This window comes from Ciona intestinalis, unplaced genomic scaffold (assembly GCF_000224145.3).
Source record: "Ciona intestinalis unplaced genomic scaffold, KH HT001076.1, whole genome shotgun sequence".
NCBI lineage: Eukaryota > Metazoa > Chordata > Ascidiacea > Phlebobranchia > Cionidae > Ciona > Ciona intestinalis.
Genome location: NW_004191397.1, coordinates 1 through 23,951, shown reverse-complemented (window position 1 = coordinate 23,951; position 23,951 = coordinate 1). Strand labels below are relative to the sequence as shown.

Below are 23,951 nucleotides of genomic sequence, written 5' to 3'. Positions count from 1 at the left end.
AACAATAATTAACCGCAAAAATCTTGTTAAGGTAAATCTTAGTACATATATACAAACTTTAAAAATGTTTGCTTAAGAGCCTTAGATAAAGATAACAAATTTTGGTTTATAATTGTTTAGGAAAAAGTGCATGTTGGTTTTGTTCGAACTGCAGTGCATTTATACAAACCAAAGTAATGCATGTGAACTTAGCATATGTAATTGTTATTAACAGCACCAAGTCAAAATACTGAACTTAGATCGTTTCCTTCCTGTAGAAGAAATTAGTATAGATTTTAAACAAGAGAATACCTCGCTGAATACGCTTAGCGGTCGGTTTTGCAACAGTTACTCGCTCAGATTTTTCTTCCTCGGACCTATATATAATCGTACAATTAGAAACTCGTGTTGGTAACTACGAACGCGTTGAAGTGCGCGCAACAAGCTCTTAACAAGTCTCGGAGCAATTTCATCGCATTGTATCGGCTGTACAGATTCTCTCAAGTTCGGTTTGTATGCGAGAATTTAAATGCCGGTTTAAAATATAAGTTGAGCTTTTGTAGGTGACTAACGAAGCAAAGTACGAGAAACACGCAAATGTAAGATTTGATACAAGTTTATAATTATAACTGGCGTCAAAAGTTAATATAATATAGTATACGATGAGATATCAGAGCGCATAGTTTGTTCCACTGTTGTGGCCACGGCTTGAATAACCTATAATACCAACATGTCCTTCGTCTCTTTATTTCGTGTCATTGCGCAGACAACAATAGCTTACGAAGTCGCAACACGACGAAAGTAAACCGATATGTTATAATAGGACCCATAAGGCCAATACGTACAATATAGTGTGATATATAGGCTTTCGATACCAAGCTTTTTTGCGACTGTGTATATACAAAAAAATAAAACTAAGAACTATTTTTATTTTTTTTAAATTATTTTAGGTATTTTTGAATCAGCGCAGTTCGCCAGTTTTTTGTAATACTGATAGTTTATACCTATGAGCCATGTTGCAGTAGATCAGTTCATGAAATTTTAAACCGTGACATGTCAGTCTCAGATATTGTTGGAACTTGGGTAAGTAATGATAAATGCAATATGTAACCTCTCGTTTTTAATTGATGCGAATACATTATACAGTATCCGTCCGGTTATTACGGACATTTTCGAAGTCGAACACGCAATGACATTTTACAAGATTACAGACATGCAGCGTCCCCAACACCACCATCTAAGTTCTATAATCGTGTTCGGGTAAGTGATGTTTAAAGTTTGTATACAACGGGTAGTAAAGTTGTCCCATCTTACCCCATAGAACTATATTGTTAAACAATATTCAAGATACTCGTAATGGATTATCATACCGACATCTACTTTACACTCGGATTTACAAAACACAATAATGGGGAAGAATAATGTTGCTACTTCTAAAAAGTTTTAAAAACTTCCGAAACGTAACATTGTACAAACGGATTGTTGTTTTAAGCACATTCTATGATTGGAGAACCTTATCGAGACTGTACACCCGTATATATATGTATCGCCTATAAACCTGAATATTTTGCTTTAGAAGTAGACCTAACTCATTTCTTCGGCATTGTAACTAAATTAGTATACCTGCAAATACTTATTTTAACTGTTAAATATATCATTACAGAAATCTCCAAACAAACACTTATTTTCAAACCACGACAATAGACATTCGTTTCCCACTGACGCAAGCTATTTTGACACGGTATATGTTGTGAAGTATGATTACCAAGTTTGCTTATTTCATACAAAATGAAATCATTTACAGGGTCTTGGGCGGCGAAAAGCAAACCGGTCAGTTACTGCGTTTAATCCGGAACTAATTGCTTGGATGCCTCATAAAGATGAAATCGCAAAAGCTGGATCTGTAGTCTCGTTATACAGGTATATGTACGGTTTGTTTAAATCAGTTTGGCCATTTTATTACGAGATCGTAACAAGCTAATTGTTTTAAGAGTTGATTTTCAAGAAGGTGATAAAAAAGAGTGTATTCCACAACGACTTTCCCCAAGGATACGAAAGAGAATGGCAACAATGGAAACAGTTGATGCAAAGTTGAAATGGATCACTGACTACAAGAGACAATATAGTCACGGCCAACCGAACCCTCGAATCAATACGGACTTTTGTACAGGACTGGAATATACCAATGGTGACCAAAACCGTCGCTCTCATCAAGTGTTAAACACTACAGGTCGATTACCAACATCCATGCCCGCATATTCCGATCACACACGGAAACGAACAAAATCGGCTCCGATGCGATACAGCGTTGGTGATTGTTTGGTTTGGAACGCGGGAGCACCGAAAGTACAGCCATTGTACCGAAAAAAGCAGCAACGAATTACATTACAACATTCAACAGAAAATAAAGAAGACAAGAGGCAAAACGTTGAGCAACCTAAAATAAGCATGACACCCGCAGCCACAACCATCAGTACATTTAACCCGATGGAGGTTGACCACGGCAGGCTACCAACAATCACAAAAACAGAAGTGCTTGTACAATAAAATGTTCCATATAAAATAGCTTATTTTCGTGTTTTTCGAAAGTTCTAAACATGCCCACATTTGGTAAGACCCAATACATATGTTGAGTATTTCCTTTGCTCTGCATTTCACAACCTAACAGTGTCAATATTACCAACTATAATGTGTAGCACATTTATTGTAGCAAAACTGTATTTTCTGTGCGTTTAAGTGCTGCCACCTTTGCCAAATAAATGTTAGGAAAGATACTCACAGAGTATATGTTGTGTTACCGATGGGTGTATTGAATATAATTCGATAAAAGGTGCGTGTTAAATCTCAAATCATACAATAGTTAGGATGTATTAACATACGATGCAAGCCTGCATAGTCAACAAACATTTGCCGCAAGCATTTATAAATTTACGCATACAGGATATCAAAAATCATCTTCCGGTGTATATGGTACAAGCGTTAGAATGTCAGTATGTTTACATTATGAAAAGCATGTACATGATAGTCATTGAGTGAAAAAAAGAATTATTTGCCACAGGCGGTTACAGCAAAAAGAAAAACTATTATTATTCCAACCCGGTAGTCTTATGAACAGAAGCCGTGTTTGATTGTCTTTAAAATGTGCAAGTGCTGTAGCTGTTACGAATTTCAGTGCAAGTTGTTTGGTTTTTACGACTGCAAGGCGCATGACTTTTATGTATCCCAGGTAAGTCATCAAACAATAATTTAAAACAAAACATACAGTGGGGTGAGGGAGAGACGGGACACCTTTATCACATAATATTCAAAAATCATGATAGCGTTTAAACAATTAACAACGGTATGGGAGTCGTGAGGGAACGAACTTTTTATTGTTTACCAATATAAGACAAGACAAAAACGAAATGGTGTCTCATCTTCCCCCACCCCACTATATTACTGTCCATTAATTCTTTATTTTAGTGGGGAGAAAACAAAATTTTGTTTCTGTTGTACCGAGTGATTGTCTTTTTATATTCACTCGCGTGGGTGATAGCCGACGTATCTGTGTATCATCAACCACGGTATTGGATTTTTTTGACGAATTGGACCGAAGTGACTGGCTGTCTGTATTTTTTTACGGCGTTGTTCCTTGCCATCTATGGATATTTCTCTACTAAACGTGAAGTTGACCGTGAAAGAGGTATGGCTGATGTTGTTAATTTAGTGCCACAATTTATCTTATAACAAAGTGGGGAAGATTGGGACATTTTTAAGCACATATTGCCCAATATTTTCAAAATTAAAATACATAACGGGTTTGGGGTGATACCTCGAATTTCTTTATTAGTTGACTTTATTAATTATTCATTTATTAATTGACATTGTTAATTTTGACTAATAAGGAAGTTTATTATTAGAAATACACGTAAATTACACGAAATAATCTTGTATACGCTTTAAAAATCAAGCTTAAACGTTTTTTCTTGCTCTATTGCAGTGGTTTCCAATCTGTGGTACGCATATATACCAGCACTATAGTGGTACGCGAGCCACTCATTAAGTTTACACCAAACGGTTGCAAATGATATTATAGTTATTTATTGGTTGTCGTATTCTAAGTCACACAAATTAAAAGTCAAATATCCAACTTGTTTTCAAGCACCTGCAGGCTAAATATCTCAGGGGACAATCGCTATTACGGCGCAAATAATAAACGTGTGAATTGCTGTTTTGTCTTGATTAATTGCCAGGTCAAACCAAAGTTGGGTCAAACCATCGCTTTTATGATGCAACGAATTCACTTGTAAATCCGTACGATTTCGTAACAAACACGCGGCTTGGCTGAGAAAGACATCGCAAATATACAGCAGTGCTACTTCTGGAACATATTTAGATTGTTTATTACAGTCTGTTACCCTTCTATACGTTAAAGTTAAATTATTTTATTTTAACAGGAGCAAATTGGGGAAGCGCTATAGTCTGGATTCTTATTAATGTGGCATTCAGTGCAGCGTTGGTGACTGATTTGTTATATTGGGCCCTTCTTTCAAGTGGAACCAACCCATCACGGCTTGCAGAACCATTTAATGTGCATTCCCATGCAATAAATCTACTGTTACTAATCATTGATATTTTTGTAACATCATATCCGATACGTTTGCTACATTTTATTTATCCAGTTGGATATGGATTAGTTTACACTTCATTTTCACTTATATTGCACGGTACTGGGTTTACGTCCGCAATTTACAGTTTGTTAAACTGGGCGACATCACCAGGTATTGCAGCAGCTGCTTGCTTTGGAGTTAGTTTTATTGCGATGCCTTTATCGCATTTGCTACTGTGGGGTTTGTATCACCTTCGTACATTCATTGCCCATAAACAAGGCTGTATATCTGATGTTGAAGAAACGAATTTGGAATCCCATGAAATGGGACACGTAAACCCAGTATACTCCAACTAACGCACAACTTAAAATGGCAACACTGTCGCTCTTTTACGCTATGTTTGTGAGTATTGTTTACGTATTTATGCATATTTTATTTCACAGAAACGAAACGCGTAATCTTTCCGCGTCACGCTTTTATAATGAAAATAGTAATAACAAAAGAGAAATTACACTGCAACGATTTGTTAGTTTCTTTGCGGTTTGGCGATCATATAGGTGTGGTCAGCTTAGAGCTTTAGGCGTATGCAATTTAGACATAATAGTATTTGGGTTCTTGATTTTTAAACGCTGCAAACTTGAGTATAAGCTACAGGATAGTTTCACGACGGTAGATAAAACAGACTATGTTATGGAGCCTATATAGGCTACTCTCCAGCAAAAACAACATTATTAACTTATCCATTCACTTATCAGGGTACAAGTTATTGTCGTGTAAGGTATATATGTGACATCATCAAGGGTTTTTTAGGATTCTTTAAAAATGTCTACTACATGTCGATACGAATTTCAGTGCAAACTTTTCGGGTTTTACGATTGCAAGTCTCACGATTTCTATGTTTCTCAGGTAGGCAGCATGCATAATATTAAACTTGTTCTGGAATATTCTGCAACATTATAATGGTGATATATAATTTTTCAGTGGACCACCAACAAACTATTGTTTCTTGTGTATCGATGTTTATTTTTCTTTTATTCTCTTGCTTGGATAATTGCTGATGTGATTGTGAACCCACAACCGCAATATTGGATCTTTCTTACCAACTGGTCTGAAGTTACAGTATGTTTTTACTTTGGTCTTTCTTGTTTACTTGCTGTCTATGGCTACTTTTCAAACAAAGCTGATTTAGACAAAGAAAAAGGTAGGATTTAAAATGCTAATAATAAAATCTAACAAAATGTACATATATACAATGTTACAGGTGCAAATTGGGCATGCGGGGTTGTGTGGATTTTGTTTGACGTGTCATTCTCAGTCTCTCTTGTCACGAACGTGTTGTACTGGTCACTGCTTCGGGTTGGCTCAGTCGATTTAATCAATGCATTTAACATTCACTCTCACGCCATTACTTTTGTAATGTTACTTATTGATGTATTTATAATTGCTTACCCAATTCGTTTGCTGCATTTTTTATACGGTATGTGCTATGGACTCGTGTACACGGCATTTACACTTATATTGCATGGAACCGGCTACATATCCGCTGTGTACGAGCTGATTAATTGGGATAAAGGGGCAAGAATTGCAACAGCGATTTGTTTTGTATCTAGTTTTATAGCAATACCACTCGTACATTTGCTTGCATTTGGGTTGTACCATCTGAGATGTTTCATTGCACTCAAAAGTGGTTGTCAAAATGATCAAACTAATACCAGTGATGAGCAGGAATCAATTGAAATGGGTCAAACTAATCAGGGATATGCCGTATAGTCGATTGGAAATGACATATTTATTGCACCTAATTATCCCGTTACTGCGTTACCTTACACTTTCTTATTTAAAACCATACATCGACACTTAAAGGCAGTATTTATAGTACGTACCATGCTCTAATATGCTTTGCTCTATCTATATATCTTTATATGTACAAATAAATAACATTTTGCGTCTGTTGCGTGTCATTGCGTCATTATTACAGTTAAATGAAACATTGTGACATTTAGAAATTACAACGTAGGTAATTTAGTTTGTGACCACTTAATAGTTAAAATAAAATAATGTACAAATTTAGTTGCAAACTATTGTTATGTACTTGTGGTTTTATTACTGCATTACGATGTTTAGCGAATGAACGCAGTTCCTCTTAAGTTCAAAGTAAATCAACGCTATACAGGTCGTATTGTGGTACATCATTTGGTTACCTTATAATTGACTGGCAAATTGAAGCATATACTTGTCCTTTTCTGAAAATGAGTCATCATGAAAATTAATCATGCACCAACTTTTAAAATACAGGTAAGCTTAAGCTGCTATAAATGGCCATTTTATTCAATTAACAGTCCGGTTTATGCAGAAGCGATTTGAAGGGCCTTATCAATCTACCGAGAAGGATACGGATGATGCTGTAAAACAGTCACTAAATCAAGATTTCAGGCAATTTAATAATTTAGCTTAAATACGATTTACACCGTAAAGTGAATCACGTGTAGCTTTACAGGTACTTCATAAATAAAGATGTTAACTTGCGTCGAGTTTATGCACAACTACGCCATTTGGCGATTGTACTTTTTATCTGCGCTACATTATCTTTGGGAACAGCAATTGCGGATATAGAACTTACTCGCCAGGCCAGGGCTATTATTTCAAAGAAGTTGAACTGTGAATCGACCTACACTCGAGGATGGGGCCGGTAAAAAAATGCATTAATTTGAAAACAAGTTATATTTGGCGTTTTGCAGTTATTGTCCGCCTATTGATGATGGGACGAACTTCTCACACTATTTAAACTCAAGCATCGCAGATTCATATTTTAAAAGATGGTACATAAGTCACTTTAACTTCGCATACGGCATTACCATTCTTGATGTGTGCCTTAAGGTAAGTATACCATATATTTGGGTCGGGACCATTGTGTACATATACGCATGAGTAAACATATTTCCCAATATTTCACATGGCTGTTAAATCACGAGTTTGTGGTATATAGTAGGGTGAGGGAAGATCCGACACTTGGTAAGACGAGATTTTTTTAATAATTTTCTTGTTACGAACCCCTATTTATTGATAATCAGAGATTTAATATTACAGAATTATTCGATAGTAATATCACAAGTCATAACTTTGTAAGAGTAAAAAATGCGAAATAATAAGATGCTAACTTGCTGGCTAAAACATAGTAAAGCCGATAAAATTTTGTAGTTGCGGGCAGACTAGTTTCATAGCTTCATAAAACAACCTTGAACATTTCGTGTCAGTTTGATTTTGTCTCATAAAACTAGTTTTAGTTTTGTAAAAAAATGAGATATAAACATGAGAAAAATAGGCAGGGGTTGATATAAATTTTATTTGGGATAAAAACAACAAAAAATGTCGTTTTAAAGTTATATATATATAAAGTTTACATGGCAAAGAAACTAGCACAGTCGGTTAAATTCAATAGGCTAACTACAAGTTGCAGAATACTGCTAATGTAAATATATTTCAATTTGGAGTCCCATCTTCCCCCACATTGTACTTTTGTAGATTTTCATTGCCAAACTTTGAAAGGTTTGCGTTTAATTCAATAATTTATACCTCAGGAATTATTTAAATATAATATAATAAAAAGATAATACTTAGAAAATATATTCGAAATTTTTTAATAAATGGTATCCATATTTTTTTAATAAATGATATCTTTAGTCAGCCCACCAAATTAGATATTCTCAGTCGGTCTATCAATTTGTATTTTTGATTTGCTCAGCAGCTTTACTTGTTTTCCATGGTGGGTAAACTTGGCCTGTCTACTTCCCCAACACTTGCTATAAAGAAGCACAGGTTCAAACTGGAAAGGCTCAATACCTATTGCTAGTGGACCTGGATCTTCACTGATGTCTCTTCACCAGATAAAATACTACAACAAACACTTTATTTCATTCATTTATTCATTATTGTAAACTGACAAATCTATAGTGCGACATAACTATACATTACGCACTTTTACATTCGTGTTAACTGACAAATTTAAACAGTGTAATACTGTAATAAACCTACAAACAATTTAAAGAAATATTAATTTTAAAACAAAATCAGGCCAAGGCAATACCTGCGCATATTTCCTTATTTAAAACAAACAGTAAACGCTATGTCGGCGGTACACTCTAGCTGTTTTGCTGCAAACATTATTTTATTTTTTGCTAGCAAAGCATAAATCAGCTGATCGTTTGGAACATATCGTGACGTAATTTAGTGACGCAATAACGGACGATTATTTGGCACTTTTTAAAATGTTTTTTTTTTTGGCAAAACTTAATATTTTTTTCATAACAAATACTACAGATAGTATTTATTAAGTGTATTTTCATTTAAAGCCAACTTGTATAAGCGTGGTCCTGACTCCGTAAGGTTAGATGGGACATGTTTTTATATATGTTTTGTTCCATATGGTAGTAAACAAACAACACTCATATAATTATATAACCGCAGCTCCGCGACTCTAAAAAAAGGTTTATTGTTTAAAACAAGACCAAGATAAATATGGGATTTAGGTGCTAACAGTATTCCACCTACCCCGCAGTACTAGATTGTACAAACAAGTAAACTGATAGAATAATAACGGCGTCGTGTTTTATTTCAGAGCAGCTTGAGCGTAGTTACTGTCGTAAGTTCGATTTGTTTAATACTTTACCATAAAGCCGAACTTGACGTTTTGCGGATGAAGAGATATATACCCGAAGACAGTTCGTTCGGAAAGTCTCCAAAATTAAGGTATATTCACCGGAATTATGTTTTAAATAAAGTAGAGTTGGGAAAGATAAGACACCTTGAGCACATGATATTTAAATATCCTGATCATGTTTTAAACAATTAATAACGGTCAATGAGAGTCGTAAGGATATGGTTTTATAATTTCTTAAATTTTCTTTGTTTGCTACCAACTGCGACAAGAAAAAAATGCAGATGTCCCATCTCCCTCACCCTACTGTATTAACAATAGGAGGGTTTGGTAGCAATACATTCTGCTTGATGTAGTAAAAAATAAAATGATAGCACAAACATTCGTATGTTAAAGCATGTATAATTTGTGCAGGTCTTTTACTTTGAAGTTTATACTCGCATCATTACACATACCTCCTATGTGTGACGCTTGGATAAATTATGAATTCCAGCTAATCGTGCTGTCACGAATATTCGTGTGTGGAATAAAGTTACTAAAAGAATGTAACGAGCTTCGTTATCACAGGTATATATCCCTACATTACAAGCATATATATTTTACCATGTAACTTGTTGACATCCCACAGGCTTGGAAATGTATTATCCAACCTTGCACGAGTGAAAATTCACAGCACCTTTCTAATTAAGACCTATTTTCTACGATATCCGAAATTTATTCTCTTTGTGGTCTACATTTTTGTCGTTGGATTCTTTCCGTATCTTGTTGTAATAACTGAAGCAATCGAAGGGAATAAAATATATTATTCGGTAGATAACAACATAATAATGGAAACACACACATACTTATTTAGGTGCAACCTGTATTTTAGGATGCATGTTGGTTAATGGTCGTTACCATTACTAACCTTGGCTCGGGTGAAGTCAGGCCGCGGGGAATACCCGCACGAGTTGTCGTCGGTCTGGCATCTATAATAGGAATACTCTCGACTGCCTTGTGGGTAAACGTGTTTTCAAAATACCTCGATCTGCCGAATGAAGAACGGAGAATTCTTTCTATAGTTGAGCACCAAAGTATAATTTGATTTCGTTTTAAAATACAACTTATATCTAATTATAAGGCGATATATATATTAGGGTGTCGAAGGATTGAACGATACACCGCTGCCGCTTGCCTACAAGCAGCCTGGAGGCGTTACGTGCACAGGAAAAAATACTCATATAGTTTACGAAGCAGTCGTGAGATTGAACGAACCTGTAAGAAGGCGATGTGGGATTGGAAATGTGTCAGACAGAACTGTACTGAAGGTAAACGCTGCAAGTCACTGAGTTATGTTTCGTATAATTAATGCTTATTCTGGTGCGTCCGACGGCACAGTGCACGTCTCTCTTTAGCCCTCAGGATTTATATTCGAGGCTCGCCGCTGCTACTGCTGTAGACACGTTTACTTGGCTAGGGCACTTGATGGCAGTTAATCGAATGTTTATATCCCTTGTTGGTTGTCTGAAAAATTCGAATATTTAGCAAAAAAAGATATTAGTGTTACGAAAACTATCTTTACCTCATCACACAAGAGTAAAGAAGTTTTTCGTTTATTTACGAAACTGCATTATTTACAGTTCGAAGAAATCTTGAATCGAACTTTTCAACCGAAGACACATTGATAGTTGCTCGTCGATTGGCGCGTCGTATGTCGGAATACAGGACAAAACCGATTATTATAAACAAAAGCTTATTGAATGCTTCACATCGCAATAAAGTTTTCAACAACTACCCATCAGTTTCACCATCATTAAAACAAGTCGGTAACAGTGACAATAATGTCTTGCAGCAACAAGACTGCTTGTTTGTGGTGTTTTTTTGTATATTTATAGTAAAATGGAGTATTACCATGGGGCCCTTAATCACAGATTACCCAATACTTCCCAACTCAAAATATTTAACAGTTTTTGGATGATACCACAAGTTGGTACTGTCATAACTTTTATTAATCAAAAACAATTCAAATAAAAATAATAAAACACACGAGTGAGAATAATGTCGAACAATACTGTATCATTTTTATTTCGTGTTTTATTAAAGGGGTACCACTAGAAAAAGATTTTAAATAAGTTCCATCTTATACCTCTAGTCCCGTCTTCCACCACCCTATTATATATAACTAGATTCTAACAAGCAACGGGGGATAAACATGCCAAGAGAAACAAAAGCAACTAACAAATCTAGGTTATTTATAAAAACATTATCACAACTTAGTTTCCTTCAGAATAGACTTTCAATTCAACCTACAGAGGAACGGAGGTTGTCAAGCAGCGATGAAGACATCAAGGTCAACGAGGAAACAAACAAAAAGTAAATACCGTTTTAAAGGAAAGAAAATCTAAAACTGATGAGTTAGCCAATGTTCACAAGTTGTACTTACTTTCAGTAAACATCGTCTTTTATAGATCACACGATCGTCGAGATACGAAGCATGACATCGAACCGCAGGTTAAAATAAGTTATTATTCAGATAAAGAATGTTATACTTTTATTTTATAATATAGACGCATTAGTTTTGTGTTTTTTTGGGTAACACCTCGTCTGGTAAAGTAATTAATTTTAATGCACAACCACGTTTTTAACATGTGTTGGAATATATAATAAATTCCACTTATTTATCGTTACGTATGTTACAGACTATAAGCAATAAGTTGCACGGCCTTCTTGTCACTTTAAAACAAATAGAAAAGGACTTCAACCGCCACCATTCAGCAGCTCTTTCACAGTTACAAAATTTCGAAAGGAGTCTCCGCGAGATTGGGTTAATTATAGATGACACTACAGAAAAATAAAATTGAAAAACATATCAGCTATAAATACGTCATGATATATAGCAGTGCAAACAAACAAGAATACGTCATCAAAATCTACCATGGTATGCCCGTATTTACCTTGCACGGGACGGTACTGATGAGTTGCATATTTATAAAGCATTTTTACTTTATTGCCTTTTAGCGTGTTGCCACCGATATTTAGGTGTGGCATACATGCATACATCGCTCAGGGGAAATCATCGTGCTACTTCGTATAGTTATTGATCTCACGCAATGGTAACCAGCAGTAATTAACGATAATATATACACGCGTATGAGTTTACTTAGTGCGCTAATAGGTCTGTGAAAATACGTTAATTTTCAGTGAATTTACACCGAAAAGCGGGTAAATATTTATTCTACCTTGCTGATACTTTCCATGCGCTGGTAGGGTTCAATAATTTGATAAAATCCCAGACTTCCGTTGCAAGACCTAACCTAATTAATAATTTAAGACAGCAGAATGGTTGAACTGTATTGTAAGCTCGTTGGTACATGAACCCTAAAAGATGTTGTTGTATAAGCTTTTGGGTAAACGGATTTTTTTAAATGGTTTTGTATTATATTTCGGTAAATATTCAGTTTTCTGTTTGACTTAGCCCAAGGCATGTTGAAAGCTAACGACAGCAGGTTATAACCGGCCATCATGAATTAAGGCAGTGGTTATTATTAAGACAGTAAATTAAAGTTAAAAGATTCAGAAATACGATTTAAAGGCGTTCACAGAGTTGAATATATGAGTTTTGTTCCAAAATTAACTTGTGTACTTAAATCATGACGTCAAAGGAGAGTAGTGGGGTGAACCTGTTGTATTTAGGAAATCTCTTGAAGTAAAGATATTATACTTCCTTCTCGACGAACACGTAGGCTATGTGTTTGGAAACGTTTTCTCGGTCGGCTAAGTTGTTATTTGAATGAATATTTTATTTATTGGTTTGTATGATATAATTAGCTTTACTAATAAAGCACGAATGACGTAAGCTTTAAACTCTTTGGATAACTAAGGTATGGTTTATAAGGAAGCCTCGGGGCTATCAATTTTTATCTTCCATAAGAATTGCTTTATAAGCGTGGTGACAATTATTTCCCGAGAACAGATAGTTCGAAAATTTTGTTAGTATTTTAGGCATATCTGACTAACTTAAAATTCGTCATGATTTGGAGCAGGAGGTAAAATAAGCAAACGAGTAAGGCAGCGAGTAATTTTTCTGATATAAACCGGGGGGATATTGGCTTGAGCGCTCAATTCTGAAGCAGCGGTGGCGGTTGCCACTCGACATTCCTCGAGGTCACCATTTGAGTAAAGATAAAAGCTTCTTCTGTAGAGCAAACGTGACATATCGTAAATCGCTTCTATCTCCAGAGTATTGTTATTATATGTGCTAAGAGCTAGAGGTGTTACGAGAGCCGAAGATAGCATGTAAGTGATAGCCATGTCTAGTTGTTTCGGTAACAAATGCTCCAAATTCAACTAAATAGCCAGTTAAAGTTTCACAGATAGTTGTTAAAGTTACCTGTGAAGAAGAGCTTTTAAATTTACACAAATACTACTTTGAGGGTCAAGTACATGGTAGTAACATTATACGTGTTTAATACCGATATAAACATACCGTATCAATGGCGTATTCTGTATGTGACACAAGCCACATTTTATCTTTTCGACATAAGTTTCGATAATGCTCAATACGAAACAACCGATGTAAAAACAAATGTTTTAACAGTTGAGCAAGAAAGTGGTTAAAATTTGTCTCACTTCGTACTACATTCTTTTAAAATATTTTGCAGAGTAACGAGAAAGGAAACTAGCTTTTTTAATATTCACTGTACTACCTTACCAAGAAAGCCTACTAGGATAATGCCAAATTCTTGTTCAAATGAAAATGATATGAAGTTGTTGTTTTTGGGCGTGGTAGTTGTGACACTGAGCATCAACGTATCGAAAGGTGAACGGATCTACCATTAAATCGACGCGGTGCCCAAGGCCATTTTGGACATTCCGTGTTCGTTTTTTTTGTAGTATGGGATGTAATATTCTCTTTACCTTCCCGCTAAATAAATATCGGGATGTATAATTTTATTGAGTGTAGGATCGTACTGTGAAGGATTTATCGTGTAGTTTCGAAGACAAGCCTTATTATGTTTATTTTTGACTATATCCATTTATGTACGAAGAAAATATACTAAACGTTTTTTTATTAATTTTAGCATACCAAGTGCATGTTGTTCACAATGTTGAAATAGTGCTTCCAGGTAAGTCTTCATTGACAGTTGAATATGACCGAGGATAAGTCTTTCACTTATTTTTTGTTCGTATAGAGTGTTCTACCGAAGGCGGCGACTGGGTTTGGAATAGATGTGTCTGTAAATCTGGATTTACCGGATCAGCATGTGAAATCTACATGCATGAATTGTTTAACAATGAAGAAAATATCAAATCGTTACAAAGAACACAAAAATCGAATTTGCGAGATTACACTTTGAATGAATATTTAACACCGAAAGGGAGAATGAAAAGGCAAGCTCTTTCCAACGAAAATACAGAAGGTTCTGGGTCTGGAAGTGAAACAATTTTGACAACCGAGCAAAGTACAATTGCTGAACAAACTCCAACAACAGAACAAAACACAACTGAAGATGGTCAAACCACCACAGCCGAGCAAATCACAACAACGGTCGGTGGAATAACCTGTTCCAACGACGAGCAATTTTTCAACGGAGAGTGCGTTGCTATAAGTGCATTCGATTTCAGAGCTCGAGTGGACAAAATCTTTAACGAAAACTTCAGCGATTTAACTTCTGCAGACTCAGTAACTTTTATCCAAGAGTTTACAGATAAAGTAAGGACACGGGCATAATACGTACCATGTGTGTGCTGTATGGTTACAATTTATCATTATAATAAGCTTGTATCAACACACAAAATAATATTGGTATAAACGAGTATATACAGCATATAATACAAAATCCGTTATCTGCAGGTAATGGTAGCAATGGCTGACAAAGGCTTGTTATCCATCATGGTTAATCAATTGAGAAACGGCTCAGTAATCGTTGATGGAACCGTTAATTTTAATAAGTCGCTCGAGTTGAAAACTTTGGACGTCGGTGAACTGTTTCAACGGAATGTACCGGATTTATTGAGTGTAAGCGTTGCAGGTAAATTAAGCAAATCAACAACCAAAAAGTTTTGTTGAAAAATTTCTGTTGATGCAGATTTTGACGAGTGTAGGAAATCAGAGAGTAACACCTGCGACTTGCAAACGACAACTTGCGTTAATACCGACTCCAGTTTCGAGTGTGCCTGCAAAGCCGGATATCTAAGCAAGAACACTTCAAAGTAAGCTACATGTGTTGCTTTGTTGGTAGGGTGAGGGAAGACGGAACCCGGGCAAAGATGGGACTTCCATACCCATTCATATTCTTTCACGTGTACCTATTTTGCCGTTTTGAAATTATATATAGTATGGTGGGAGAAGATGGGACACCTTTTTATTCTGTTTTCTCGTCCCATTTCGTAGTACACAAAAAAAAACATTTAAAGAATTATAAAACTGTTTCCTTACAACTCCCATAGAACGTTGTTAGTTGTTTGAAACACGATCCGGATATTTGAATATTATGTTCTAAAAGTGTCCCATCTTCCCCTACACTACTATATATAAAGTTCACATGGTAAAGAAAATTAGCATAATCACTTAATTTCTGTAGGTTAACTACAAGTTTTTAGAATATTAATAATATCAAAAAAAACATTTTATCGTCTCGTCTTTCTCTACTTAGTTTTATTGGTTTTTATTGCCAAACGCCCAAACTTTGTAGGGTTTGTTTTTAATTCAAAAATTCATATTTTAGGAGTTTTTCAAATATGATATACTAATATAATACCAAGATAATGTAGAGAAATATATTCGAAATTCAGGCACTTAGATATAATTTATGAAAAGTGACGGCGAAATAGAAAATAGCAATACCCAATGTGGAAAAACAAACTTTATTCAAGGTTATTATCATTTTTATGTTATTACAAGTTTATATGCATGTTGAGATGACAATATACCAATAGTTGTTTGAACAATTCCCATTATTGTTCGAACAATACCAATTTATCATATGGTCGGATGGGGGAAGATGGGACATCTTAGCACATTATACCCGAATATCCTAATAGTGTTTTGGACAATCAACTTAACGGTTTATGGGAGTCTTAAGGATATCGTTTTATAATTCTTTAATTTTTTGTTTACTGTACGAATGACACGAGAAAACAGAATGATAAGGTGTTCCATATTTCCCCCACTCCACCAATAAAACACTGTAGATAATATGTTAAAACTATTCCAGGCAATGTTTAAAAATGGTTTTTAAAATAGGCTACTGTTTCGTGTTATTTACGTTTAATATTTTATATTTCTCCCCACCCCATACAATAGTTTAAGAATTCACAAAATATCAAACACTTTCATTAGCTTCCTCTACGTGGATATCTTTATGACACAATGACGAATGATTTTGTTTCCAGAACAAGTTGTAACGATGTATGTACAGACTTCACTTGTCAAAATGGAGGATTCTGCGCGTCGGGTAATAACAACGAAGCAATATGTAGGTGAGAAAATTTTGTTTGATGAGAAAATTACAAACCAAACGTAAAAAAATAAAAATTGTAAAAATAGAGTGTTGACGCTTGCGGGCAGCATTATAATTACTACTAAAGTTAGAAGAGAGGTTACTACAGGTTCGTGTGTTTAGATGTTCCGGCTCATTTTACGGATTAAAATGTGAAAAGAATGATTATTCATGGAGACAAGCAGCTATTGGTGTAGCGATTGCCTTGGCTGCGGTTCTTTTCTTGATACTTGTAGTACTGCTGTATGTTTTCTGTCGTACAAGAACTGGAAAGAGCGAGTTTACGGACATACCGCTGGTGACAGGTTTCCGACCAAAGTCAGAAGATACTCCAAAGGTTGAAATAATTACCTTAACTTATACCCTTTTTGCATGGTAAAAAGTTAATGCGAATAACGATCCGCATTAACTCGTCATATGATAACTCGCTAACCGCGTTATTTTGCATGGTCATTTTGTTTATGCGCGTATCAACATTGAGTAAGCTTATTTTACCGCAATATTATTAAATCTAGTTTATAAAATAAGTGTATAATACTCTATGGTGCTATTACCAACGAAAACCTATAAAATTAATACCCGAAAAAGATTAGGCTTTTAAAAGTAAAACTGTACTTTCACCTTACTTTTCTTTACTCGCATAATGCGAGTAACAACCAACCTTCTACAGCAGATGACACGCTTATATGACGTTATGCGTGTTAACTTTGTTTTTGCGAGTAAATATGCGAGTACTTACGCGCATAAAAGTGACCATGCAAAAACGGTAATAGACTTTTATAGAGTGTGTGGGAAGGTTAACACCATATTTCTAAGTTTTGTGACGTTGCATTTTATAGTTTAAGAAATTAATCAGTTGCTTGTGACGCTACATTTTGCACTTTGCATTTAACATAAAAAATGCTTACAGAGTTATACGAATCCAAGCGATGTACAAGAAGGAGAAGTTGAAAGGTATCAGGTATACTTAAAACATAGGTTAATTAGACAATAAATACCAAGACCGTGTGTTTGATTGTAAACATACAAAACTTGTCGACACTTAAAAACGTTCGTTATCATGAGTTTTGACAAACATTGGTTACGCGGTAATTAAGTCACGTGAGCAGCTATAATAATCAAGCACAAATAATGTTTAAATTGTGACCAATTGTAATAAGGTATACCGTATAATAGAAGTGGTTTTACCGATAATAGTTGGATCTGCGTCTAATTCGTTTGGCAGATTTTACTATTTCACACTCCATAGGGTCCATAAACAGTAAGATGGGACATTTAAGTATAAAATATTTTGCCCAATAATTTATTACCATGTTTATGTCACTTAAGTTCGAATATATATTCCATACATTATTTTGTTGTTATAGCCCCACAAACTTTAGATGGTAAATTACAAACAAACCTTTCAAAGTTCGAGAACAAATAACCGTAATATTACAAAGTGGGGCAAGATGGGACAAAAAAAACATAGATTTTATAATATTCTGCAACTTGTAATTAACTTACCCAAATTAACGAGCTATGTTAGTTTCTTTGCCACGTAAACTTTACGTGGACACTAAACGGCATTTTTGTGCTGATTGCACCACTATATAAGACATATTGACACTTGCCTACATTTTCCGTGTGTAAATCTCAGTTTTCCTTGCAATCTAATTGTATCAGACTTAATCTGTACGAAAACAAAATAGCTCAACCCATTTTATTAAACTACCTAAACAATAAAACAAAGTTTATAAAAAATGCGGGAATAGATCTGCCAAAGAATGTTTGTTACCCGAATTACCTAAACACAGTATGGTGGGGGAAGACGGGTCACTTTCAACACCCAATTTTCAAATATCCTGATCGTGTTTTAAACAGTTAACAACGGTCTATGAGAGTCATGAAGACACGGTTTATTAATTCCCTAAACGTTCTTTATTTACTATACCAAATAGGACGGAAAAATAGAATGAAAAGGTGTCCCATATTACCCCGCCTTACTAAATTTTATTTTCGCGACCAATGATCAGACACGTTTGTGCAAGCATTAATTCTGTTTGGGCACATATGTTTTAAACCTAGAATTGCTGATAGGAATTGAACCAATTTTTTTATCCTGATATTTAATTTTAGCATCTAAAACCGTTCGGCTAATAAATAATTCGTAGTACTTAAGGCTTATTTGGGTAAAAGAAATTGGTAAACCTTAGTTTAAAAAATCCTTTCCTAAACCGCATGAATTGGTATAGAAAATATTGCATTGTATATCGTATTAATCACTATTCGCTTTTGCATTTCAGTCCGACAATGGTGCTTTAACAAGTAGTACAACAACGTTTAGGCCAGAGGTTGCAAACACTGCAACGGATGATGCAATGTGATGGAAATTTTCTTCATCTTTGTATTACCGTGCAACAACTAACACATTAACCACTTGATTTTGTTGTTTATCTTGCTTTTTGAACTCACTTTTTTACACGAAGAGAAATGATGAAAGTATTTAAACACGCAGTTAACATATATTTATTTTCCGCAGTTGCTTTTGTAGCCATTATCCCGGTTTCATCTACGTTAGTGTCCTGGTCTTAACTGCCCAATAGCACGTTTAACAGTTGCTAGAAACTGATGTCTAAGCGTGTGTTTGAAGAATATATTTCTTACATTTACTTTATAACATAAACGATATTAAACAACTTCATGAGTTTGTAATGGTTTTAATAATAGTATAATGTAGTGACAGCAAATGAAAATCATGGCCAGTCCCATTGTCCTGGTGGTGGTTGAACAGCTAATCCTTCCCATGGCTTCCAAGAGATCATCTTTCTTGCTAAACGAAGTTCTGCCTTTGCGTTATAAATCACTTCTTCGAATTGGCCAGGACCCAAATCTATTTCAAGCTGAACATCATCTTTTATCTTTAGAGTGAATAAATGTTAATTATTAATTTAAAACATTGTAAAATTAGAACAAATAGCATGTTGGAATTTAGGGTCACTACACTCATACCTTGGACTTATGTCCAAACAAATCAACAAAATGAAATTAAAATGGCAACTTTTACACCATAACAACTGCCAACAAAAGATAAGAACAAAGTACCCGAGTTAATATAATCAAATTGGAGTTGGGTTCAAGTTAATAATCACGGCCTTGATTTGTACCAAGCAAAATTATAATAATGTTTCATTTTTAAGCTTGTGTATTAAAGAATGGTTAGACAAATAATGTATTAAATTAAATGAGAAATAATGAATTAAAGCAGTTACAATACCGTGTCAAGCTTTTTTAGTTGTTGATTTGCAAATTCTTCTGTGTACTTTCTATACGAAGCAGTTGCTGGAATTTTGCTGACCACTGACAGAATGTTGTTGTAAAGAATATTTAACTTCTGTCTGGGATTCGCTTCAACCGCAAGTCCAACTAAACCGGTGCTCTAAAAATAGACATTTAATTCAGTATAATATATTGATATATATACATAAGGTTAAAAAAAATAGAAAGCATTCCAGTGCAGAACAAATAATATTAGTTGTTTTAATCGATTTCTCCATGAGATGTAAACATGATACTGTTCCAGACTTGGATTCTGTAGAAAGGTAGAATTAATAACCTATTTGGTCAGTACAACGACTAGAACTTAAACATCACGTTATGCTTAGTGTGCTTTGTGCCTTTTTAATTTAGGCAAGATAAAAACAATAAGCCTGTTGCTGTTATACTGTGCAGTATGCGGCAATGAACTTCCTATGAAAAAGTCACACGTCACTGTAAAGGTAAAACATGTCCCATTGTTAAACATTAACTTTAATTTGTAACTTACAATTTTCGATGCCATTGTCCTTATTCCTTTTTAACTTAAGTACATATATACACTACCATCTGTAAAAACAAAATCCACCATTACTTAAACCATTATTTTGTAAAACTATTTTTTTATTAAAAGGTTGAACGTTACAAGCCAATTTTGCCCAAACATGGCAGCAATAATGTAAATACAAAGTAAACGATAATAAATGAGAGTAACTACTCCATTTCTCCATTTTCAGCAACTTTTAATGAGATTTTTCCGTTTTCAGCATGAGATTGAGCCATTTTTGCATTTTCAGTCTTTGCCAAAACCTCTAAATGAAATATGGCTTCTTCAATTTCATAGTTTTTGCTCACTAAATTAACCCAATTTGCTTCCAATGTTCTCAGCTTTTCCCCTGCTTTAGTTTGCTCAGATTTTCGTTCCCAATTGACATCCTGAATGTCTTTTTTTATGCTCTGCAACTGTTTCTGTGCATCCTGAAGCATTGCAACCAATTGTTCATTGTATAATCGCCAAGCGTTGCTTCCATGTTCCAGCATTAAGTTTAAGTTTTCTATTCGAACATCCTGATGCTGCAACTGAGCATGAGAATTTTTTACGCATTCCTCCCAAGCAGTGATATCATTCCTTTGACCACTTGGTGGGATTGGGAGATCATACCTACGCATGCTAAGAAGTTCCATAGGTTGTCTTGCCTCCAATCGCTCAAACTCATTTTTCATTATATCGGTTTCAAATGCATGTATGTTAGGTGGAGCTAAAAAGTTCAAATAGTTTCTTGTTGGTCGATATCTTCTTGTTTCTTCTTCAACCATTGCAGTTGCTGCTTCTCGTACTCCAGGATCATCATAGCCTTTATCAAAGTAAGGTAAAGCATCTACTGTAACTTCACCAGCCATGTCAACTTTTTACATATACCAAGTAAACTTTATAAATCTGTCAAAAGCAGTGTTTCCCAAACTTTATTAACTCGCGTACCATTTTTTGGCTCATGTAGCGATCTCGTACCACCTACATTGTAACTTGCCTATATTACAAGGCAACAGGCAGTAATAAACAACCTAAATATGTTCCAAAAGTAGCACTGCTGTATATTTACGATGTTTTCCTCAGCCAAGCAGCATGTTTGTTACGTAATAGTAGGGATTTACACGTGGATTCATTGCATCATAATAGCGATTGTCTGGCCTAGCAATTATTTGTGACATAATCGCAATTTACACGGTGATTATTTGCGTCATAATATCGATGCATTTTCACGTGTGCGCAAAATTAAAGTATAGATATGTTTGTAAAGAATACTTCGTACGCACGCAAAGCAAGGCCTCGCGATCGCGTACCACCTGAGAGACCTTTCGGCAGTTTGGAAACCACTGGTCAAAAGAAAACATATTCTTTGATGCCCTTTGTTCAATTTGGTTACAAGAAAAACATTTAACCATCGGTAGTGATACATTAACATAAAATGTGCACGGGAATATGATTAAGATTCAAGTGGGTGTATCCAAAACATGGTGGTTCATAGTTTATCAACAGGTTGTTGTGAGGTGATTCCTATCAGTACCGACGATTTAATTGTAACTTATTTACCCTCACATGGCAGGGCATCGACAGTCGTTATAACACGAGTGTTCTGATTCAAACATCTTGTGCCAGCCCAAGAGTTACCAGGCATGCAACTTTGTGGGTGCATATTTTTTGAGATTTTTATTTTGTGTTTTTATGTATGGCTGACAATTTAGACAACCCATTTGTGTCCAGTGGGTTGAAGGCTAAGCAGCTGTCTTTAAAGGGGCTTGCAAGGGAAATTAAAATTTGTGTATTGATAGTGATGCTCAAATGTAACCTAAAGGTACCATTAAGTTTGCCCAAACGTTACAGCTTCTCGCGTAAAAAATGGATTTAAAAATGTGAAAAATCGCATAAAAAACTGGATTTAAAAATATTGACTGTTTCCACAATGCATGGGATTACACCTATGAAAATTTTGTTACTTAACTTTGACCGTTTCTAGTTTCTAAACTACAAAAAAAGTCTTATTTTTAGATTTGATATAATGAATACTTTTTCTTTGTGTCTATTATATCAAAAATAAAAATACAATTTCTTATTATGTTTTTATTTTTCAATTGAACCTAGGTACATACCAGATTATACTGACTCAGCATATTTTCAAGCCTAAACAAAACCTAAATTTAAAAAAAAGTTGTTACATCAGGTACTAATGAGACATAATGAACATTTTAATACAAAAAAAGTGCTAAAACTTAACCAACTGAAAAATGTGATGAGTCAGCATATTATGTAGTTATTTTCAATCAAAAATTAAAACACAACAAAGTGAATGTTTCACATTTTTTTTTATATATTCTCCTAGAAGAAGTTATACCAAATCAGAAATAAAATTTAACTTTCTTAAGTATTTTAGAAACTAGGAACGATCAAAGTTAATTTGCGGCTTTAGAACTCATTTTTTTCAAAAGCTGTTTTGTATTTTAAAACTTTAATAGTACCCTTGGATCATATTTGGACATATCTATCAACACACTAATTTTGATTTTTCATTGGTATGCTCCTTTAAGTGTTTTGCCCAAGGACACATTGTGGCAGCGGTGACATAGGCGAAGAACTTTCAACATGCCAGGGTATGCCAAATATTTGCGGCATAGTACTAATATTATTTTAGCCACCAACAACAACAAAAAACGCACTGTGGCCCTGTGGGTGAAATTTTGTGTATTTTTGGCTATATTTCAAGCTATAAAATCGTCCGTATGATTTTAAAACACAAGAAATAATGTAGTTACCAAAATAAATCCAACGGCATCTGCCATGCAAAAAAGATTTAAATAATTAGACAGTTAATGTTAAATTGCGTTCAACACAGACCAATATATGTCTTATTTTGTTCAGTATTTAAATATAACGTCAGGTTTTGGACAACGTTTCATACATGACGTCGAAACTAGAGTAAACCGCAATGTAAATTTCTGAAAGTGTATTGTGACTGCAATTCTAGACGGTGGGGTAATTCTATTAAAAATCAGGTGGGGTAATTGAAATGCGTTTACTGGACATGTTGGAATATTGATTAAACTAAACATTGAGCCGAATTTATTGAACTTTGTAAAAATTCTAAAACTACCAAGAACCGAATGTTGTTACGTCACAGACACAAATGCATTTATCGCACCAGATTTTCGACATGAACGCCCGACTTTTTTGAAAAAAAATTAGGACAGCAGGTATCAGTGAGAGCTATAAAACATTTTGATACCAAAATTTCAGGTGGCCACCAGTTAAAGATACCGATCCCCTTTACGAGACTTTCTATTTCCGTCACAACCATGGCATCACAAACATGAAATTCGGAGGCACTAATGCCTCTAGTTTACTACATAAACTTGTTGGGCTTTGTTAAGTTTTCTTTTTGTGAGAAGGCATAAAATAGC

The 23,951-nt window shown here is 34.9% G+C and overlaps 5 protein-coding genes across 10 annotated transcripts; 3 read left to right on the top strand and 2 right to left on the bottom strand.

Annotated features, from left to right (window-relative positions):
• Window positions 1-909: 909 nt before the first annotated feature.
• LOC100175394 (protein rolling stone-like) lies at window positions 910-6,363 on the top strand. 3 transcript variants are annotated; one of them, XM_026839942.1, is made up of 7 exons: window positions 910-1,062; window positions 1,126-1,239; window positions 1,643-1,720; window positions 1,784-1,899; window positions 1,971-3,205; window positions 3,515-3,661; window positions 4,416-5,097. In XM_026839942.1, exons 1-5 carry the CDS (start codon window positions 1,033-1,035, stop codon window positions 2,524-2,526), a joined length of 894 nt encoding a protein of 297 aa, XP_026695743.1. In that variant the 5' UTR covers window positions 910-1,032; the 3' UTR covers window positions 2,527-3,205; window positions 3,515-3,661; window positions 4,416-5,097. The 3 variants fall into 3 exon arrangements, with proteins under 3 accessions (XP_026695743.1, XP_002128281.1, XP_002121976.1); XM_002128245.5 differs by having other exon boundaries at window positions 3,442-3,661; XM_002121940.3 differs by lacking the exons at window positions 910-1,062; window positions 1,126-1,239; window positions 1,643-1,720; window positions 1,784-1,899 and adding exons at window positions 5,550-5,769; window positions 5,830-6,363 and having other exon boundaries at window positions 3,005-3,205; window positions 3,442-3,661; window positions 4,416-5,474.
• A 151-nt stretch (window positions 6,364-6,514) lies between these two features.
• Window positions 6,515-12,081, top strand: LOC100177713. 3 transcript variants are annotated; one of them, XR_003397354.1, is made up of 13 exons: window positions 6,515-6,863; window positions 6,922-7,001; window positions 7,066-7,257; window positions 7,307-7,445; window positions 9,184-9,314; window positions 9,637-9,789; window positions 9,851-10,031; window positions 10,094-10,295; window positions 10,359-10,529; window positions 10,842-11,023; window positions 11,494-11,574; window positions 11,670-11,712; window positions 11,901-11,939. XR_003397354.1 is itself a non-coding variant. In XM_002128202.3 (13 exons), exons 1-13 carry the CDS (start codon window positions 6,828-6,830, stop codon window positions 12,054-12,056), a joined length of 1,752 nt encoding a protein of 583 aa, XP_002128238.1. In that variant the 5' UTR covers window positions 6,515-6,827; the 3' UTR covers window positions 12,057-12,081. The 3 variants fall into 3 exon arrangements, 2 of the variants coding, with proteins under 2 accessions (XP_002128238.1, XP_026695739.1); XM_002128202.3 differs by having other exon boundaries at window positions 11,489-11,574; window positions 11,901-12,081; XM_026839938.1 differs by lacking the exon at window positions 11,901-11,939 and having other exon boundaries at window positions 11,670-11,882.
• A 1,760-nt stretch (window positions 12,082-13,841) lies between these two features.
• Window positions 13,842-19,394, top strand: LOC100185581. Of its 2 annotated transcripts, none has more exons than XM_026839941.1 (9): window positions 13,842-14,020; window positions 14,283-14,327; window positions 14,394-14,914; window positions 15,056-15,233; window positions 15,291-15,414; window positions 16,597-16,683; window positions 16,827-17,040; window positions 17,614-17,657; window positions 18,989-19,285. In XM_026839941.1, the coding sequence occupies exons 1-9, from the start codon at window positions 13,933-13,935 to the stop codon at window positions 19,005-19,007; spliced, it is 1,320 nt and encodes a 439-aa protein (XP_026695742.1). In that variant the 5' UTR covers window positions 13,842-13,932; the 3' UTR covers window positions 19,008-19,285. The 2 variants fall into 2 exon arrangements, with proteins under 2 accessions (XP_026695742.1, XP_026695740.1); XM_026839939.1 differs by having other exon boundaries at window positions 13,843-14,020; window positions 17,614-17,664; window positions 18,989-19,394.
• On the bottom strand, window positions 19,342-20,643 carry LOC100180061 (NADH dehydrogenase [ubiquinone] 1 alpha subcomplex subunit 5-like). Its single transcript, XM_002128073.5, has 3 exons — window positions 20,509-20,643; window positions 19,960-20,121; window positions 19,342-19,603 (listed from the first exon to the last, which is right to left on the bottom strand). The coding sequence occupies exons 1-3, from the start codon at window positions 20,521-20,523 to the stop codon at window positions 19,439-19,441; spliced, it is 342 nt and encodes a 113-aa protein (XP_002128109.1). The 5' UTR covers window positions 20,524-20,643; the 3' UTR covers window positions 19,342-19,438.
• On the bottom strand, window positions 20,567-21,485 carry LOC100182504 (pre-mRNA-splicing factor SPF27). Its single transcript, XM_002128004.4, has one exon. The coding sequence runs from the start codon at window positions 21,396-21,398 to the stop codon at window positions 20,712-20,714; it is 687 nt and encodes a 228-aa protein (XP_002128040.1). The 5' UTR covers window positions 21,399-21,485; the 3' UTR covers window positions 20,567-20,711.
• Window positions 21,486-23,951: the final 2,466 nt, after the last annotated feature.

Excerpts from the sequence above, each read along its gene's own strand:
- LOC100175394 (XM_026839942.1), top strand. The coding sequence starts at position 1,033 with ATGTCAGTCTCAGATATTGTTGGAACTTGG. Across the intron at positions 1,721-1,783 it reads ACGCAAGCTATTTTGACACG|GGTCTTGGGCGGCGAAAAGC; the intron begins GTATATGTTGTG and ends AATCATTTACAG. Across the intron at positions 1,900-1,970 it reads TCTGTAGTCTCGTTATACAG|AGTTGATTTTCAAGAAGGTG; the intron begins GTATATGTACGG and ends AATTGTTTTAAG.
- LOC100177713 (XM_002128202.3), top strand. The coding sequence starts at position 6,828 with ATGAAAATTAATCATGCACCAACTTTTAAAATACAG. Across the intron at positions 6,864-6,921 it reads CACCAACTTTTAAAATACAG|AAGCGATTTGAAGGGCCTTA; the intron begins GTAAGCTTAAGC and ends CGGTTTATGCAG. Across the intron at positions 11,713-11,900 it reads AGCATGACATCGAACCGCAG|ACTATAAGCAATAAGTTGCA; the intron begins GTTAAAATAAGT and ends CGTATGTTACAG.
- LOC100180061 (XM_002128073.5), bottom strand. Across the intron at positions 19,604-19,959 it reads AACTAAAAAAGCTTGACACG|ATAAAAGATGATGTTCAGCT; the intron begins GTATTGTAACTG and ends TTCACTCTAAAG.
- LOC100185581 (XM_026839939.1), top strand. The coding sequence starts at position 13,933 with ATGCCAAATTCTTGTTCAAATGAAAATGATATGAAGTTGTTGTTTTTG. Across the intron at positions 14,328-14,393 it reads TGTTGAAATAGTGCTTCCAG|AGTGTTCTACCGAAGGCGGC; the intron begins GTAAGTCTTCAT and ends TTGTTCGTATAG. Across the intron at positions 15,415-16,596 it reads CTAAGCAAGAACACTTCAAA|AACAAGTTGTAACGATGTAT; the intron begins GTAAGCTACATG and ends TTTTGTTTCCAG.
- LOC100182504 (XM_002128004.4), bottom strand. The coding sequence starts at position 21,398 with ATGGCTGGTGAAGTTACAGTAGATGCTTTACCTTACTTTGATAAAGGC.